This window comes from Indicator indicator, chromosome 1 (assembly GCF_027791375.1).
Source record: "Indicator indicator isolate 239-I01 chromosome 1, UM_Iind_1.1, whole genome shotgun sequence".
Taxonomy (NCBI): domain Eukaryota; kingdom Metazoa; phylum Chordata; class Aves; order Piciformes; family Indicatoridae; genus Indicator; species Indicator indicator.
The window spans coordinates 29,055,543-29,073,853 of NC_072010.1; the positions used below are offsets into that span (position 1 = coordinate 29,055,543).

General features: G+C 44.1%; 2 protein-coding genes across 2 annotated transcripts in view; one reads left to right on the plus strand and one right to left on the minus strand.

The window, feature by feature from the left end:
- Positions 1 to 10,025: 10,025 nt before the first annotated feature.
- Positions 10,026 to 14,611, minus strand: ALG11 (ALG11 alpha-1,2-mannosyltransferase). The gene is made up of 4 exons (XM_054395381.1): positions 14,574 to 14,611; positions 13,324 to 13,557; positions 11,684 to 12,615; positions 10,026 to 10,327 (listed from the first exon to the last, which is right to left on the minus strand). The coding sequence occupies exons 1-4, from the start codon at positions 14,609 to 14,611 to the stop codon at positions 10,026 to 10,028; spliced, it is 1,506 nt and encodes a 501-aa protein (XP_054251356.1).
- A 3,416-nt stretch (positions 14,612 to 18,027) lies between these two features.
- ATP7B (ATPase copper transporting beta) overlaps positions 18,028 to 18,311 on the plus strand; it is a 53,534-nt gene continuing 53,250 nt past the window's right edge. The window contains exon 1 of the mRNA XM_054388144.1: positions 18,028 to 18,129. The gene's annotated coding sequence lies outside the window, so the exon portion shown is untranslated. The remainder of the gene's footprint in view (positions 18,130 to 18,311) is intronic.

Consider the following 18,311-nt stretch of genomic DNA (forward strand, 5'->3'; position numbering starts at 1 on the left):
CTGAAAACTTGAATTTACCTACAACAACTGGAATTAAGCTTGCCAGTATTTATAGCTGTTGATACCCACATCATTGCTGTTAATAGTTGTAGTTATTAATAAAATTATTTCAGTCAAAAATTCTGAGCAGGCATGTTTTCTGTGTCACAGAACTGAGTGTGGAAAATGCATCCAGAGAAGGGCCACAAGGATGATCAGAAGGCTAGAGCACTTCTCCTATGAGGACAGACTGAGAGAGTTGGTATTGTACAATTTGGAGAAGAGAAGGCTCTGAGGAGGACTTATTGTGGCATTCCAGTATCTGTAGGGTACCTACGAGAAAGCTGGTGAGGGACTTTTTAGGATGTCGGATAGTGATAGGACTAAGAGGAATGGATCCAAGCTGGAGGAGGGGTGATTTAGATTAGATGTCAGGAAGTTCTTCACCATAAGGGTGGTAAGACCCTGGAACAGGTTGCCCAGGAAGGTGGTGGAAGCTCCATCCCTAGATGTTTTTTAAGGCCAGGCTGAATGTGACTCTGGACAACCTGATCTAGTGGATGGTGTCCCTGATCATGGCAGGGGGGTTGGAACTGGATGATCCTTTGGGTCCCTTCCAACCCTGACAATTCTGTGATTCTATGAAAATGCAGAGCAAGCTTTTTCATCTGGAACGCTTGCAAATAACGAAAAGTCTAGCTATTAAACATATTTGGAGTTGGTAATAGCTTTGCAGAAATGTTCAGTCAAAATAGCAGTGTTCAAATTGCCCTACGAGAATACTGTGTAAAGTTTTTCTTCCTGACTACAGCTGAAATGCTACATAGTAGGATCTCAGCTGAAGGGCATATTACAGACAACATTTAGCCACGCTAAATATTTGAGGCTTTAGTTCATGCAGTTACTAATCTGAAAACTCCTGAGGCTGAGCTTTTGCCTTAATTACTTCAAAGAGAAGGTTTCTGTATACTCTACTGCAAGGCTAAATTTGCTGATTATGGTAAGGAGACACACTTCTGCTGCAGAAAGCATTATGGGCATGTCATGTTGGGGCTCTGTGCTGGATACTGGGTGTGAAACAATCATTTTATAAGAGAAGCACAGCAGAGGAGAGCAGAAATGCTTCAGCAGAGCTCTCCTAGGGAACCTGTTCTGGACTGTGTCCATGTAATAGAGAATACTACATAAAAAAGCTTTAGGTAGTCTGTAGATGAGCCATTTCATACTGTACCTTGTGTGTTGCACATTGGCTGGTACAAGAGGCATCACTCAGGATTCACAAACTTGAGGCAGTTGAGATTTTTTTTTCAGGCCATCCGCCTCTGTTTCTGGCCATCCAAAGCAAAAGACGCGGGGGAGAAGAAGATGCCGTTGCGTGTGTGAAATTAAGCCTCGCTGCAGCCGACGAACCCTTGCCGTCCATGGCCGCCGTTTCAGGCCTGGCTGCGGGCTCTATCGCCGCACTGCTCCAAACGCCGCAGTGCCCGGGGAAGGCTCCCTCCCGGGGCTGCGGGGGCTCACGGCAGTGGGCAGAGGCCGCAGGGAGAGTGACCCTAGCAAAAGCGCACCCTGTCGGTAATGGCCGGGGCTGCAGGGAGAGTGACCCTAGCAAAAGCGCACCCTGTCGGTAATGGCCGGGGCCGCAGGGAGAGTGACCCTAGCAAAAGCGCACCCTGTCGGTAATGGGCTGGGCCGCAGGGAGAGTGACCCTAGCAAAAGCGCACCCTGTCGGTAATGGGGGGTCAGGGAGAGTGACTGCAAAGCGCACCTGTGGAATGGCCGGGCGCAGGGAGAGTGACCCTAGCAAAAGCGCACCCTGTCGGTAATGGCCGGGGCCGCAGGGAGAGTGACCCTAGCAAAAGCGCACCCTGTCGGTAATGGCCGGGGTCGCAGGGAGAGTGACCCTAGCAAAAGCGCACCCTGTCGGCAATGGCTGGGGCTGCAGGGAGAGTGACCCTAGCAAAAGCGCACCCTGTCGGTAATGGCCGGGGCCGCAGGGAGAGTGACCCTAGCAAAAGCGCACCCTGTCGGTAATGGCCGGGGCCGCAGGGAGAGTGACCCTAGCAAAAGCGCACCCTGTCGGTAATGGCCGGGGCCGCAGGGAGAGTGACCCTAGCAAAAGCGCACCCTGTCGGTAATGGCCGGGGCCGCAGGGAGAGTGACCCTAGCAAAAGCGCACCCTGTCGGTAATGGCCGGGGCCGCAGGGAGAGTGACCCTAGCAAAAGCGCACCCTGTCGGTAATGGCCGGGGCCGCAGGGAGAGTGACCCTAGCAAAAGCACACCCTGTCGGTAATGGCCGGGGCCGCAGGGAGAGTGACCCTAGCAAAAGCACACCCTGTCGGCAATGGCCAACGCCACGGTCAGGGCGGGAGCGATGCCCCAGCGCTGCGAAGAGGGTGGCACCCCCGCCGGCGTTCCCTCCCCGAGCCACCTGAGGTGCCTCTCCCACAGCCCCCGAGCAGGCAGTAGTAGGCCACCACCCACGTTTGTGAGGGTGGCCCACCAGTCCCAAATGGTAGCTTCTCGCCCATTACCACAAACAGGAGCTGACTTTGACCCAAATACCTACATTAAAAATGCCTGGATGTCACCCTGATTGCGCTGTCAAAGTGGTCTTCAGAAGCTGCCAGTCGTGAAGCCTGCATGGGCTCACAAGGTAGCCTGCTACAGAGCTTGCTTGGCCTTTCTGGCAGGGAAAGTCTACTATCTCAGCAAATCTCCCTTACTAAACGCAGACCAGCTAGTAAGAACAGTTTTATAGTGTTTGCTCATGTTTAGCTGTGTAAGTTTTCCTACGAATACGTTGCCACTCCCTAGTGACATTACTGTTTGTGCAAGAGGTTTCCAGACAGCTGCTTATGCCTGACTGCACTTGGCTGTGGTCTTGCAAAACACAGTAGCTTTTCTTTTTGCTGCCAACATTAGATGGCATTAGTTTAAATTACATGACATAGATTATTATTTTTTTTCCCATTAAAAGAACATGCCTGCAGGATGCCACCTTCAGGAAATAATGAGTCAGGCTTTCCAAAAATCATATGATCATCTTACACAGTACTTTCTATGCTTTAATTTTAGGGTGTACTAGGACTAAACCTCTTTATGAGCCACTCATAAACTTGCTTCTTCTTGAAAGTTCAGATCCTCAATAATTTGCAGACTTCTAGGCCAGCAGTCACCTCCTCAGAACTGGTCTATCCATTGTATTTCTGCTCCCCATGTTGAGACCGGCAGGTCTGGGATCAACATATCACTTGATGTGCTCAGGAAAACCCACAGCGTATAGTTTCTTAATTCTTTGTAGATGCCTGTGAAAGAAAAAGAAGCCTCTCAGAAAGAAGTTATTCTTCTGGCCAGGTGAAGCATGCAAATATTGTAACCTATGCTGTTTTGCAAGGTTTACCTCTAACATTTGTGTTTTATTTGTGGTTACAGGAGTTGAAGTCAGCAAAACCTGCCTTATTAATTCTGGTCAACCTTAAGCCTGTCCCCAGTGCCTTGCTTACCCGTGGGACAGGTCGCAGCTCCTAAAAATAAACATGAGGTATCAAATTCAGTCATCACTTGCTATCTTCATGTGTGTGTCTGTGGGACCTATGGTATCGTGGCATGAATGCTAAATCCTGAAGTGTCTGCACTGCTTAAGTTGAACTTCCATCTTGATCTTCAGGAGGAGTCCAAAGTTTAATGAGACTTTTCTAAGAGTTTCAATAGAAGAAGAGAGCTTTTAAGAAGTAAGTCCTGTTGGCATCTTATCTTGAGCCGTATTTTGAGGTATCACTCACAGATACAGAATTCTTCGGGACAAAAAGATATAGAAGGAATTCTGTTCTCCATAAAAGCTAATTCCCTGTATTTCCTGTTGACATCTGTCATAAGCCATGCCTAATGTAATGAATGCTATAGTCACAGCTGGTGTTCAAATTGTTTTCTGTGACCAGGACTGTACATTTTTTAAGGGACACATAAATCTGGTAGTCTTCTGAACCCCAGAGAGGTAAGAATAGAGTGAATTTCCGTGTAAGTAGCCCCTGCTGTTTATTTCTACTGCGGAAACTCTGCTTTTAGCGTTTTCCATAAGCCTAACTCTGTACTCAGTTACTATTTGGAACAATCCTAGCTACAAAGCATTTTGCTAAGCATAGCCTGTAAGAGCATCTTTCTATCAATGTGGTCTCTCTCGAGTTTTCTCATGTATTTAATTTCTTGGTGCATCTCCGTGTGAATATATTTTCACGTCTTAGTTTTGCATAAGGTTTCACTGGAAATATTTGTTGTTTTTCAGCTGTCTTTGAAATGGAGGAGAGGAGTAGGTAGAGGATTAATTGCTCCTTTTGGAAAGAAGAACCATAGAAAACAAGAATATGTTACTATATTAATCAGTAACAAAGGAAAAGATATACCTTTCCTTTCAGAACAGAACAAACTATATATTGTGGTGGAATACTGTGATGGTGGAGATTTAATGAAGTGGATAAATATGCAGCATTCTCATTCATTTCATTTGGGTCAAGACGTCTCTGATGCCATTTAAATTGTTAAACCAGCACAAAGAAACAAGCCCAGATATCTGACTGCTTTTTGGACCATGTTCACATAGATTTTATTTTATAAATAGGTTAGTATGATAGGTATTGCAATTCACAAAATTTCCCACTATTTCTTACTTTTTTTTTCCCCTCTTAGCTTTCTGAAAAAAATTTTCTCTTATATATCGGACTTTGTGTCCTGGACTCTGGTGTTATTTATATAGCCTGTATATTTATATATAACAGTCTTCTACTTTTGAAGGTTCAATGAAAATTCACCTAGAAACCAGAAAGATAGTATCCAACTTGTTAGTGGAGATATACTCTAAAGCATAAATGTGGGGGAAAAAATAACAAGTATTGTGATTTTTCTTTTTGCTTTAGTAGTAAAAGATTAACTTCTTAGTGTAGAAGCCACTTGGAAGTGAATTAGTGATTCAGTAATAGTAAATTTTAAGGTCCTATTGAGAGTCATACTAGAGGTAGAGAGAACATGAGAGAAAATAAAGAGGACAAAACCACACATCATGAAACAAAAGAGAGAGTCAACACATACAAGCCCTTTGAGAAAGCAAGAAAGAATAATGCATATTTAAAAAAAAAAAAGGCAAAGGAAGTACAGAGAGAAAAACGGATTATAGGAACTAAAGATACATCTGCCAATCAAGAAAGCAAGGCAAATTGCCCAATTTACTACAGCATTGCATGGCCATTTAGGCTGGGTGCCTCCAAAAAAGAAGTCACAGAGTTGAGACCTCCAATGTTTGGAGTGTCTAGCCCCATGGGTGGACACAGGAAATTGTGTATTTCTACCCATAAATTTTGCACCCTTATAAATCTGGCTGCAAACCCTGTGCAATCTTGGCTTGTTTAGGGCTAATGCCAGGGTAAAAAGTGAGGGGCAGTTCAGGCCTGGCCAGCCTGAAACCAACCTAGCAATGGTGGGGGGGAAGAGCGAGCCCTGGGGCTTTTGGTAAGCCCCAGATGGGGAGAAGGGAAGTGTTGGGTTGTGTGTTAAGTTTAGACTGGGGATTTTTTTGAACTTTATATGCTTTGCTATGCTCACCACTATGCTTTGTAGTTTTGTAGTATAGGATTGCTTTTCCATATAAACTTTCCGTTACTATCCAATCTATTTGAGCATTATTCTTTTGCCCCTTTTGGAGCAATAGAGCAATCTGTTCTGCTCTAAACTAGGACACATTGTTAAATCATCTTTATATTTTCTGATGTATGCCTAAGAAAGTCTCATTTGTGGCATCAGCCTCATTCAGGAAATCAAGCTGCTTAATGTGAAGTACTACTAAATAGAAGATTATTACTTAATCTTTCGTGACCATCAATTTTCCTAAATGGAGAAGCATATTGTACTTTTGTTTTTTAATTAAGTTCAAAGCCCTTATTCAAGAAAAAATGTGTATATTTGAAGTTAAATATATGTTTATGGGCTGTAGAGAGTCAGGGAATAAGGATAAATTGGTGTGGTACCAAACCCCCTTCCTCCACCTCTGTCTGGGGAGGTTTGAATGGGGGCAGACAAAGGTGCAAAATTCCTTTCCCTTCCCTCTGCGGGCTTGAGCAGGGAAAGATAAAAAAATCCTTTCCTCCCGCCGGGAGCTAAAGTCCCGCACATGTATTCACTCGTGGGAAAGCCCACGCTGGGAGCTGGGATCGTGACTGTCTGGGACCTTTACACCCAGTATATATTGGCATTGGACAGGTTGTCTAGTGAAATCTTAAATAGAGTGACCAGAAAGTGGTCTCGGACTCGTTTTTTTGGGACTCGTTTTGAGACTTGTTTGGGATTCACTAGATTAGTGGCAAAATTGGAGAGATTTGCCTGCAGCACCCGGACCTGGCTTCTCCCTAGACCTGCGTACCTTGGGTTCGTGCTCCCTACCTCATGCTGGAGCAACCCTGCCTGCCGTAAACTGTGGCCGTTGGCTGTAAACACGCCAGCAGCACGCCTTCGCTTGTGCTGCAAAGGCCGCGCTGCTCCACGAGATTTGCCTCGTGGGAGCCATGTCTGGAGACACTTTCACTTTGGCAGATCCCATTTTCTTTGGATTTATGCCGCGTGATCCACAAATTGGATTATAAAGCTTGCCGTTCTGGAGGCTATCGCCAAGGAGAGATCTAGGGACCATCTCCAAATTCCTACTTTGCCCTCGTGAGTAAAATCTGTCATTCTCGGCTTTTCCCTAAGGTCCTGGCTTGCCTCTGATTTTGTAAGGGGGATAAAGCTATTTTGTGGCTTAGCCTTTTCCATTTCCTGAATTCCCTAAATTGAACTAAAGTTGTCCATAAGCATCTTTGTGGAATTCCCGACCAAATAGAACCAGTAAATAAAATTTAACTAGTTTTGTACATAATTTTGGGGTGGGGTTTTGGGGAAAACAAAGATAACCATATTTTATAGAATTCCCGCCTCGTTAAGTTATTCCCAATCAAAATACTTATTATGCAAGTTTATTCATAGCTTCCTTCTTTCACTACATTTCATTCTTTCATCTTTTGTTTCTGGTGGGTTTTTTTTTTCTTTCTGGACTATATTTGTTTAAGACTACAAATAAAACAAGTGGGTGGTATAACTTCCCACCATTGAGTATAAAGAAGACACTTACCAATTCTGTCTTAGTTATTTGAACTAATTTCTAAAAAGGCCTACTAGTCTTACTGTCCTTTGACTTGACTCTTCAGTCTTTAATCAAGTACTTATCCTGTCACAGTGAAAACTTGAAGGGGATGAGGAGAGTGGAACAGGTGTCTATTTACATTTAGTTTTGTGATAGCACTGAAAAAGGAAGAGATGCAACTTGGAAAGGGACCTTGGGGTATTGGTTGATAGTTGACTGAATATGAGTCAGCAGTGTGCCTAAGTGTCCAAGAAGGTCAATGGCATCCTGGCTTGTATTAGAACCACTGTGGCCAGCAGGAACAGGGAGGCGATTATCCCCCTTTACTCTGTTCTGGTGCCGCCACACCTTGAGCATTGTGTTCAGGTCTGGGCCCTTCACTAGAAGAAGGACACTGAGGTGCTGGAGCTTATCCAGAGAAGGGCAATGAGGCTTGTGAAGGGCCTGGAGCACATGGCTTACAAGGTGCGTCTGAGGGAGCTCCTAGGGTTGTTCAGTCTGGAAGAGGATGACAGGAGACCTCATCGCTCTCTTCAGCTACGTGAAGGGTACCAGTACGTGTTTTCCCAGGCAGCCAGGTATCCCTAGTAATTGGTTGCTGCAAAGAAGGCCTCTTCCAGGTTTTCACAATCTCTATGTACTGCCAGCACAGCATTATAATCCAATTTCATTTACACAGTACTGACCCTACATAGTATCACTGACTGCTCAGCACTTTCATATAGTAGCAGTAAAACCAGTTTATTAGCAGCATGAGAACCGTGTATTTCCCAGGTCCTAACAAAACATGGGACAGTGGTTCTTCCAGTTATTATTATTTCATGTACAAAATTTCATATAATGCAGGTGAAGTTAAAGGGAAAACCATATTTTAGTAGTTTTTGCACTTTTTGGTTTGCTGAATTATACAATACTGCTTTGAAGTCTCAAAAAGGACTACACAGAATCATAGAATCAGTCAGGGTTGGAAGGGACCACAAGGATCATCTAGTTCCAACCCCCTGCCATGGGCAGGGACACCTCACACTACATCAGGCTGGCCAGAGCCTCATCCAGCCTGGCCTTAAACACCTCCAGGGATGGGGCCTCAACCACCTCCCTGGACAACCCATTCCAGGCTCTCACCACTCTCATGGTGGAGAACTTCTTCCTCGCGTCCAGCCTGAATTTCCCCACTTCCAGCTTTATTCCATTCCCCCTAGTCCTATCACTCCCTGATATCATAAAAAGTCCCTCCCCAGATTTCTTGTAGGCCCCCTTCAGATACTGGAAAGCCACAATAAGGTCACCTCAGAGCCTTCTCTTCTCCAGACTGAACAGCCCCAACTCTTTCAGTCTCTCCTCATAGGAGAGGTGCTCCAGCCCTCTGATCATCCTGGTGGTCCTTCTCTGGACACCTTCCAGCTTGTCCATATCCCTCTTGTAATAGGGGCTGCAGAACTGGACACAGTACTCCAGGTGGGGTCTCACCAGAGCAGAGGAGAGGGGGAGAATCACCTCCCTTGACCTGCTGGCCACTCTTCTCTTGATGCAGCCCAGGATCTGGTTGGCTTTCTGGGCTGCAAGTGCACATTGACAGCTCATGTTGAGCTTCTCATCCACTAGCACCCCCAAGTCCCTCTCCTCAGGGCTGCTTTCCAGCCAGTCACTGCCCAGCCTGTATTTGTGCTTGGGATTGCCTCGACCCAGATGCAGGACTCTGCACTTGGTCTTGTTGAACCTCATGAAGTTGGCTTGTGCCCACCTCTCCAACCTGCCAACGTCCCTCTGGATGGCATCCCTTCCCTCCGGCATGTCTGCTGCACCACACAGCTTGGTGTCATCAGCAAACTTGCTGAGGGTGCACTCAATGCCACTGTCCATGTCACCAACAAAGACGTTGAACAAGACTGGTCTCAGGACTGAGCCCTGAGGGACTCCGCTTGTCACTGGCCTCCACTGGGACATGGAGCCATTGAAAGCCACTCTTTGGCTTTTTGATGCAAAAGCAAATGTTCAATTTTTAAACATTTTGTTGAGTTTTGTAACTGTGGTTATAACAGTGGCTTAAGGTTTTAGCTTTCATGTTTGTGTAACGTTTGTGGTTTGAGGCTTTAGTGTTCATGTTTGTATAACGTTTAATTAATTATGCCCTCAAATCTATACCCTCTATTCTTTTGGAAGAAAAAACTTTTCAGTGGAGTTGGATAAAATACCATTAAATTGTCACACTGTGAAAGAGCGTGGCCAAATACCAGGTCCTGGGGATATGGTTTAGGGGCAAACTTTGTATAGTAGGGTTATTGGTTGGACTTGGTGATCCTGAGGATCTTTTCCAACCTGAATGTTTCTGTGATTCTGTGAAATTGCTAATATTAAGATCATAGACAAGTGACTTAACTAAAAAGTGAGGTAACAAAACCATGTGAGTAACCTAAAGGAATCACAGTAGGTAGTGGAATCTCCAGAACCACAATTAAAATCTCATGTAATAGAATTCTGTCACACAGTGGGGGACAGCAAAATGAAAATATGCTACAGGTTCTGGAACACAATCTTCTGAGTACAAAAGATATCAAACAAAAGCATTGACTTCAGAAATGTGACTGTGGGTAGAGTCATGAAAGAGGTGGAAAGTATTTAGTAAATAAAATAACTTCCAGATGCAATTCTGTTACTAAGGAAATATGATGGTTTTGTGAATCCTGAGGGTTTTGCAGTGCCCTGTACAGTCATAGAGTCAACAGAAAATTTTCATGAGCACTTTTATCCCAGTAAAAATCTGTTACACAAAGCAGAAAGAAAAAAAAAAAAGACAATCTCTTTATTGAATGGGACCAAAGGATCACAGATTAAATATCTACAGGTGACACAGTGAAAGAAAAAAAAAAAAGGTTAATTTTATTCATTTACATTTTTATCCATACACATTTGTTTAAATAATGGTTCCACTGATAAGAGGAATGTCTCTTCAAAATGCTGGTCAGAAAACCTGTGCACAGAGCGACGAGCATTTTCTCTGATCTCTAACCTTTTTTCAGGAGACAAAGAGAGAATATAAGCCATCATCTCTGCATAACTGTCCACATTTTCTGCTAGGAAGCCTGTAATATGTCCTTCATAGGGTACCACAATATCTAATTTGGGGCCTCCAGAATTGTGAGCCAGGGTAACTGTGCCAGCTGCCATACATTCAACTACTCCTGTAAAAGATACAAAACATGCTGTTACAAATGTCCACATCATGTATCTTGGCTTTCTGTAAGGCACTGCAAAGTTAAAACCACAGTAAAAATCACCTGGAACAGTAAATTACTACAGACTGCTGTTCTAGATTAGTTTGAAAAACACAGAGTAAAATGAGCTCATAAGAAGACCGTTGTGTAAGCATGGGACCGGTCAGGAAGGCCAAGGGGTAATAGTTTTAAACTAAAAGAGGGGAGAATTAGACTATGTAAAATAAAGATTGTATCACAGGTCAAAAAAAAAAAATGTACTTCATTAAACTGGTTTGTGAGGGAAAGAAAATATGACAAACCATTATTTCCATTTTGTGGCAGCTGCTTCTGGACTCGAGTATCAAGTTTTTATACCAAGTTCGTACAAACTGTAATTGCTCCTGATACTTACTTAACTTGTATTCTAATAAAGTCTGATTATTTTAACTGTAATTTAGTCCCATTATAGCCAAGTAGAGATCCATCTGCTTGGCTGCCAGCTTACTCTGCTGTAGATTTATGGCAGATGAGATATTCCCTTTCAAGATCAGAACTCAAGTAAAGCAAATAAACTAAGCTCAATACCTTAATTCTGCATGGCAGCACATTGCAAACCTACTCCCAGGTCCTCTCCAACATTCCACTTCATGTTAAGGTGACTGATTTAAGGACTTAATTGCCTTAGTGCAGGTGCCTAGTGCAATGAGATGGTGGCTTCTATTCAGGGCTTACAAATTAGGAGACAGGATCTGTGGGAGCCTCAGCCCTCTGAAACAGCATCTAGAGCCCCATGACTTATAAAAAGGCATTTGAAGTGGCAGCTGAGGCAGCTGAAACAAGATAAAATCTCTACACAAGGGTACCTACAGGTGAACTAAGCTCCTCCTGCAGCCAGTGGAGCCAACAATCTAAGGTGCTTAAACAAAAGTACCTGCTGCCTTTTGAGAAGGCATCTGTGAAAGGTTAGAAAACACAAGACCTTAGTCTGACCCGTGACCCATGACCATGAGGCATGACAGTTGCAGCCTGAGCAAGAGGACATCTCAGGCAGCACAGATGGATTGGCTCTGTGTATAGGTGACTAGAGGACTTCTGTAATTCAGACAAGAGAGCTTCATCTTGCACTACAGTAGCACCTTGATGGTTAGTCAGCTTACTTGGTCCTTAGGTTTTATCTCAGCTAGTTTACCTCCAACAAGAATGGGATTTGGACACTTGCTTGGCATTAGGTCTTAACACTTGGATACCTACACTGAGGAGCCTTAATCATGAACTGAAGCCCTCCCCAACTCTGTCCTCAGCTGGGACAAGGAAACTTGGAAACTAAGGAAAGATACTGACCTATCCCAAAGTGCTCATTCCACATCGTATGCAGGCCAATGGTGGCCTCAGCCAGATGTCTCTTTAGCTCCTCAAAGGGAATGTTTATTCTGAACATCACAGCATTGCTAACTCCCAGCTCTTCACAAAGACGTTTAAGGTTCTTTACACGCTCTTCATCTTGCTGGTTACGGCAGCCTCCAATTAAAATAAGCTTCAATTGCGGCTGTTGCCCCAGTCTCTTCTCTTTCAGCAATTTAGCAAAGGCTCTGATTTGCAAAGGATGATCTTTTTCAGGCCTGAATTGACTGACTGAAACAATGGAATATTCAGTCGTGCTCTTTTCCTCTTCCAGTGGGATATCCAGGAAGGTCTGCACATCGCACGGTGGATACACAACACTAGTGCGAGCCCCAGCTCTCCAGAGGGAAAGGATGTGATTTAGTGTCCAAGAAGAATTAACCATTATCACATCACTGCAGGAACCAACCAATCCATACATGAAAGCAAAGAAGTAGTAGTAGACAAGTTTAAATTTGCTGAAAAGAGGGCTGCTTGTAATGAAGGCTGCATTGTTAAACCTAGTATCCTGATTCCTAACAACAGAAAGCATATCGGTGCTGATAGTGGGGTAATGGACATAGCATCCAACACGGCAACCTCCTAAATATTTAAAGAGGGGAAGCGTGAAAGCATAACCCATTGAGTCAATATAAATATCAGGAATACATTTTAAAAGAGCTTCCCAGCCAAGAAACACTGATCCTAAACTTTGTCCCAGCAACGTGAAGTGAGGGTAAAAAGAAGCTTCCACAAGGTACCGTTTTTCTAAAAACACAAACTTCACAGGATGAGTTAATTTAATATTAAATCTTCTGAAAGCACCCTCTACTATTTCTTCTCCAGTGGCACCTCTATCACCAGTGTAAACAACACATGTTACATTTCTGTACCTGCAAGAGTAAAGAAAAAGACTTTAATACTTTCATCCTTTCCCCCTTCTAATTTTTTTTTTCTTTTACATGACACTAAAATATTGTCAATTCACAATTACTCGCAAAGTATGTGAGAACAAATGTTTGGCCTAGAAATTACTGTAAATTACACATTTCCTTGTATTTTCCCTTTTTTTTCTGATCTGCAGAAAAATACATGGTGGAGATCTTGGGAAGAATTTTTTTTAGTAAAACATAAAGAAGCTCAGTATTGTTCTAGACTTGAGAAGCGCTTGCCTTAGGTTAGAAGATGTCTGTCTAGTGCATAGTGTGAGTAAAATGCAGAAGACTGTGCAAGCCAGAGGATGTGCCAATGTTATAATCCACTTTAGATTTTAACTTGTTTTGTCTCCTGCACCAAGAAGCAAATATTATCAGTTGTCTACTGATGAGTTACACTTATACAAAGTTCCATACAACAGCGGAAAACTGATGAGGAAAGAGAGGTTCTCTAGAGGACAGAAAGAAGAGAGAAATGCCGAAGCGGGAAAGATCCAAATCTAGGTAAAAGGATGAAGTGCAATGGTGCAACCAAGTGAAATGAAGATATAAAAAACTGTAGGACTGGTAGATTAGTAATACCTAAATACATAGAATGGTAAAATGTGCATAACACCATCAGTAGCTGCTAATAAAATTCAGTATTTGATAAACACATCTGCTTACTTTTTCTGGAGCGTTCTTATGGCACACCATAAGACTCTCTCCCCTCCACCACCCGCATTGCAATAGGGGTGAAAAAAAGCAACCAGCAGCGGTGGCTTCCCATCTTTTCCTTCTGAGATCAACTTTTTTTTCCTTTGTTGTATCCAGAGCCGTATTCCCCACAGGAGTATCACCAAGCAGACACACAAAATTCCACTTAGAAATAATGCAGGGATTAACAATGAGCACAGCAATCTGAAACAAGTCAGAAATTTTAAAATACAAAGCTGCTTCAAAGAAATACCATATATAAAATTGAGAGAGAAGGGCTTACAGCTAGACCCACAGGGAGCTTAACAATTTACTGCATTTTCCTTATCTCAGAAATCAATCTGTTATCATTTCAGCAGTTACGGGAAGAAAAAAAACAACACAGTTCTACATTGTTTGGCAAGAGTTGTTTTTTTTCCCCTACAACTACTTTAGAATTATTTATTACTGTTTATTCATGCCCTGTATCTGTATCTATCTCTGTGTGCTATACACATTGACCCAGCCAAACACGACTAATGAAGAGATTTCTGAATAGATTTTTAAAGTTTTCTTCAGTGCAAGCTCCACTTGGGCCTGCCTTCATACAAACTGTTTTGATGCAGAGCTACTTGGGCCAGCCTGCGGCCCCAGAACCTGCATTTTCCATCCCTTCGGGATTTGAAGAGCTATGTCAATTGCTTAGAAAAGCTCTGAGCAGTTTCTCTGTTTATCTGAAGAGCTAACAGGGGCATTGCCTTTGCTCGCCGCCGCCTCCCTGACACAGCTCTCCTGACCCAGGAAGCGGAGGTTTCTCACAGGGGCTTATTCTTGGCCTATCGAGCTTCGCAGGCGCCAGAACCTAAATATTGAAGCTGTGCTACGCCTTGTGATAAACGCAGCTTACTCGCCATTAAAGGGGTTGCCCGTGGCGAGCCGCGCATCACGACTGACACGTCAGGTAAGAAAAACACTTTCATTTTCGGGATAAAGAAGGGGAAGAGCACATTAACCCATCCGAGGCCGGCGACAGACCCGCCCCACCTCTCCCTGCCCGGCGGTTTCCTCTCTCTGGGGCGGGCAGGGAGGGGCAGGAACGGGACCCTCGGGGAGGCTTTGAGGGGTTTGCGGAGAGCAGTCGCGACTTGGCAGGGGCCCATGGAGGCGTGAGACCGCCTTCTCCCCTCCCTCTCCGCTGCCGGACGCGCCGCCCCCAACACACGGCTCTCGCACCCCGGTACCTGATCAGCCCACACAGACACATCCCTCCCGCCACCATCTTGGATAAAGCCTCTCCACTTTTCCGCCGGAATGGGCGGTGTCCGGCCTACGGGCGGGGCCCGCCGGCTGCTGGCTCTCCCTCATTGGCTTCCGCGGGAGATCGACGGAGGGGAGGGGAAAGGGGCGGGGTAGGAGCGAAGAGGGCGGGGCCGTCCCTGAGGGGTGGGGTATGGCGGGGCGGTCTGGCAGCGCCCCCTGAAGGGCCGGAGCAGCGTGGCCACCGTTGCAGTCGTCGCCGCGTGTTTTCGTTGTCTTTCGCCGCTCCGGGTTTCCTCCGGGGGCGGCGCCTCTCTCGGGTCCTGGTATGCAGTATGGTGTGTGAGGAGACAGAGACTTCCCTGGGTCAGGGGCTTTCTCCAGCATCCACCGCATGCACGTTTTGTCCCTGTAAATATTGTCCCCTCCTCGGCCGGAAGAGGATGGTATTCCACGTCCTGTCTCCCTGCCCTGCCTTAGTCTCCTGCTTGTAAGTGAATCCCGCTTTACTGAGCGGTGTCTCTCTCCGAATGTGTGCAAGTGAGTTCTGCGGGGCTGAGGACAGGATGTCCAACATCCTGCGCCTGGCGCTGCCTGAAAAATGATCCCCGTGAGCATGCTTTCCGGGGACATTTTTTAATTGGAGGAGGTCTAGGCTGTCTCTGGTTAATATTTTGGCTTGATTGTGAAGTATACGCACACAATAGAGATGAGATAGAACATCGTTGCTGCTTTTTTTTTTTTTTAATTTAAAACCATGCTACCAATGATGTGTCAGTAAATAGCAAGACTTGGTATTTCGAATATGGCTTCTCTTGGAAAAATGTGAGAAACGTATCCCCCTCTCCTGGATTCTGTGAAGCTTTGAATGAAGCTACCAGACTGTAAGTGAGGAGTGGCCTAGGCAGAAAAGGCCAAAACATATCTGATTTCCTGTCACATCCCTAGATACCATCTTCCCTCACCACATTCTCTGTTAAAAAAAAAAAAAAAGGTTTATGTGGCAAATTTCATCCAGATAACAGTGTCTACTTTCTTGCTCACTTCTGGTTGTTCAAAATTTGAAGGTATTTCAAGCATTTTCTTTGAACAGGATCCCTCCAGAACCTGTGATCTTTCAGCCTCTTTGAGGTCTGAGTGACCTCTTTCATGCCATAGCTGCCTGTACATTTTGAGGTCTGGAAGCTGTGAGGGATGTTTATGAAAGTCTTCGTGTGTCTCCTTCATCAGGAGAGTGCTGGCTGGAAAATGATGAGTTGTTGGTTTATTTGGCCATTGCTACACCCTGAAGCAGAGAGACAAAGTCTCTAGTGGGAATGAGAAGAGTTAATCTTAAATCATGGTTATTTGATTCTGACTTTTCCTGGATTGAATTTTCCATTTTTGAGGACTCATCATGTTGGAATGGAACTGGAAGTGTTTCAGGCCCTCAAAGTTAGAGTTTTGTTGGTTATTTTACTGTTTTCTTGTTTTATTTGCCTCACTGTCCTAAATACCACTGACTATTGGGTTTACCAGGGCATCTCTGCCTTTATGTATGCAAGTAGATTGGAAGAATTCTTTTGTGAGGTCCAGAAAGCATGACCTAACGTTTCATTTCTGAACAGGTCTCCTAAGTAGGGTGCCACAGGTGTTGATTTCTCTTCTTTAATCTTTTCCCTCTTCCCCAACAGAGCGGTTGCCTGAGAAACGTGTCTCTCCCCACTGACTTGAAAAGGAGCTTATGGCCACTCCTTTGGAAGGTATGAATCTTAGATTAAATGTCTTTATGAAGCTGAAGGGTCACAGGTTAGCCATGCCTTAATTGAGAGAGACTTAAGTAGTGCTGAAGAGTTCTGGGAAACAAGAAAAATTAAAGAGGGAGACTCCTACATAACCTGCCTTTTTAGTTGCCTCGGCCATAAATGCCAGATGCAATGTTTTGGGTTTAGATTCAGCTCTCAAAAGTACTCAGAAAAGCCTTTGGCTTCATGTCAGTACAGCTTGTTCTTTCCAGTCAAGGCTCATTGCAAGGTTAGCTGTACTGAAATCAGGATTTAACCCATGAAACTTCCAGAATAAGTCCTACACTTTCTTCAGGGTTTCAGTCTTACGTGTATACTTTAGCTTGAGCCCCGCAAAATATCTTGCCTTTCCTGAAACTAACTAATCGATTTCTTGAAAGTTCCCCTGTTCTCCTATTAACAAACACATAGATCTGTGGATTTGGCAACTAGAAGAAAATGACTGATTTGCACAGTCACAGTGGAAAGTGTTGTCTTGTGTCAGCATTCTGTATTTGCAGTGAGGGAACTTTCCAGCAGGGTGAGCCTCAGCCTTGATTCAGCTAGCTGTGCAGCCAGACTGCGCTCTGAGCGCACCGCATAGCCGGTGTGAGACCCGGGACTGCCACTTCCCTGAAATAATGACATTCTTGCATGCATGTGCATTGACTGTGCAGCGTTAGTGCTGCACAGCATACAGATTAATATGATCTTACTAGTGATAGCAAACTGAGGGAATGATTGTTGGGGGAATAATTCTTAGATACTGCTCTTGTCTTGCTCTCAGGGCAAGCCACAGAAAGGCCAGACAAATTGTTTCAATAAAAGCAGCCCTTTCTGATTTATATTCCTTATTTTTTTTAAGCTTCGTGGCTGTTCCTTACCATGTGCACTCATTTCTTGATGGATACTTTCATGTGGAGTATGTCAGGAAACATAATGTCCTTGCAGACTGCATATGACCTATAAGTTGTAGCTCAGGTGCATTATAAAAAGCACCTACATAAACAAATAGATATTCTGGGTCTGGATAACTTTTTCAGTTCTTTACCAATATTAAACAGGAAAAGAAGAGCTTTTGACATGACAATCAGACTAGATAAAAAGGATATGAAGAGAAGCTGTGGTGCATCTACTTTTAGTCCCTGCCTGGTTTAAATGTGTATTTTTTAGTGGCCTTTTTCTTTTCTTTCCCAAAAGCTATATGAGTTGCTACAGACACAAACTGCCGCACAAGTTAAAATGATAATTTTGAAACCTCTGTCAGTCCTATAATGCTTTCCTCAGACCTGGCTTTGCAGTGAGAAGATGTTTGATGGTTCCTGTTTCTTCTGCAGTTCTTCCTATGTATTTTGTAGTCGTCTCAGATGGTCGTCTTGTCATGGAAAGCTATTTTTATTTTGGAAGCAGTGTTAATTTTCTTGTTTTGGGGGGAAATCTGCATAATGCCGAGAGTATAAAATAGTTTTCTCAGTCCTAATAATTTATAATTCACAGGATCACAGAATGGTTGAGGTAAGAAGAGACCTCTGGAGGTTATCTTGTCCAACCCACCCTGTTCAATCAGGGCCATTTAGAGCCAATTGCCAAGGACCATGCTCAGTTGGCTTTTGAATATCTCTAGTGATGGAAACTCCACAACTTCTCTGAGCAATCTGTGTCAGTGCTTGGTCACCCTCACAGTGAGAAAGTGTTTCTGATGTTCAGAGGGAACCCCTTGTGTTTTGGTTTGTGGTCATTGCTGCTGGCCTGATCACCACTGGAAAGAACCTGATCTGTTCTCTTTGCACCCTCTCGTCAGATATTTATATACATTGATGAGAGATCTTCCCAGAGCTAAACAGTCCCAGCTTTCTCAGACTTTCCTCATAGGAGAGATTCTCCTATCTTTTTGGTCTTTAAATCATCTTTGTTGTTCTATTTTTTTTGCAGTAAACCTAGTAATTAGAAAAAGACATA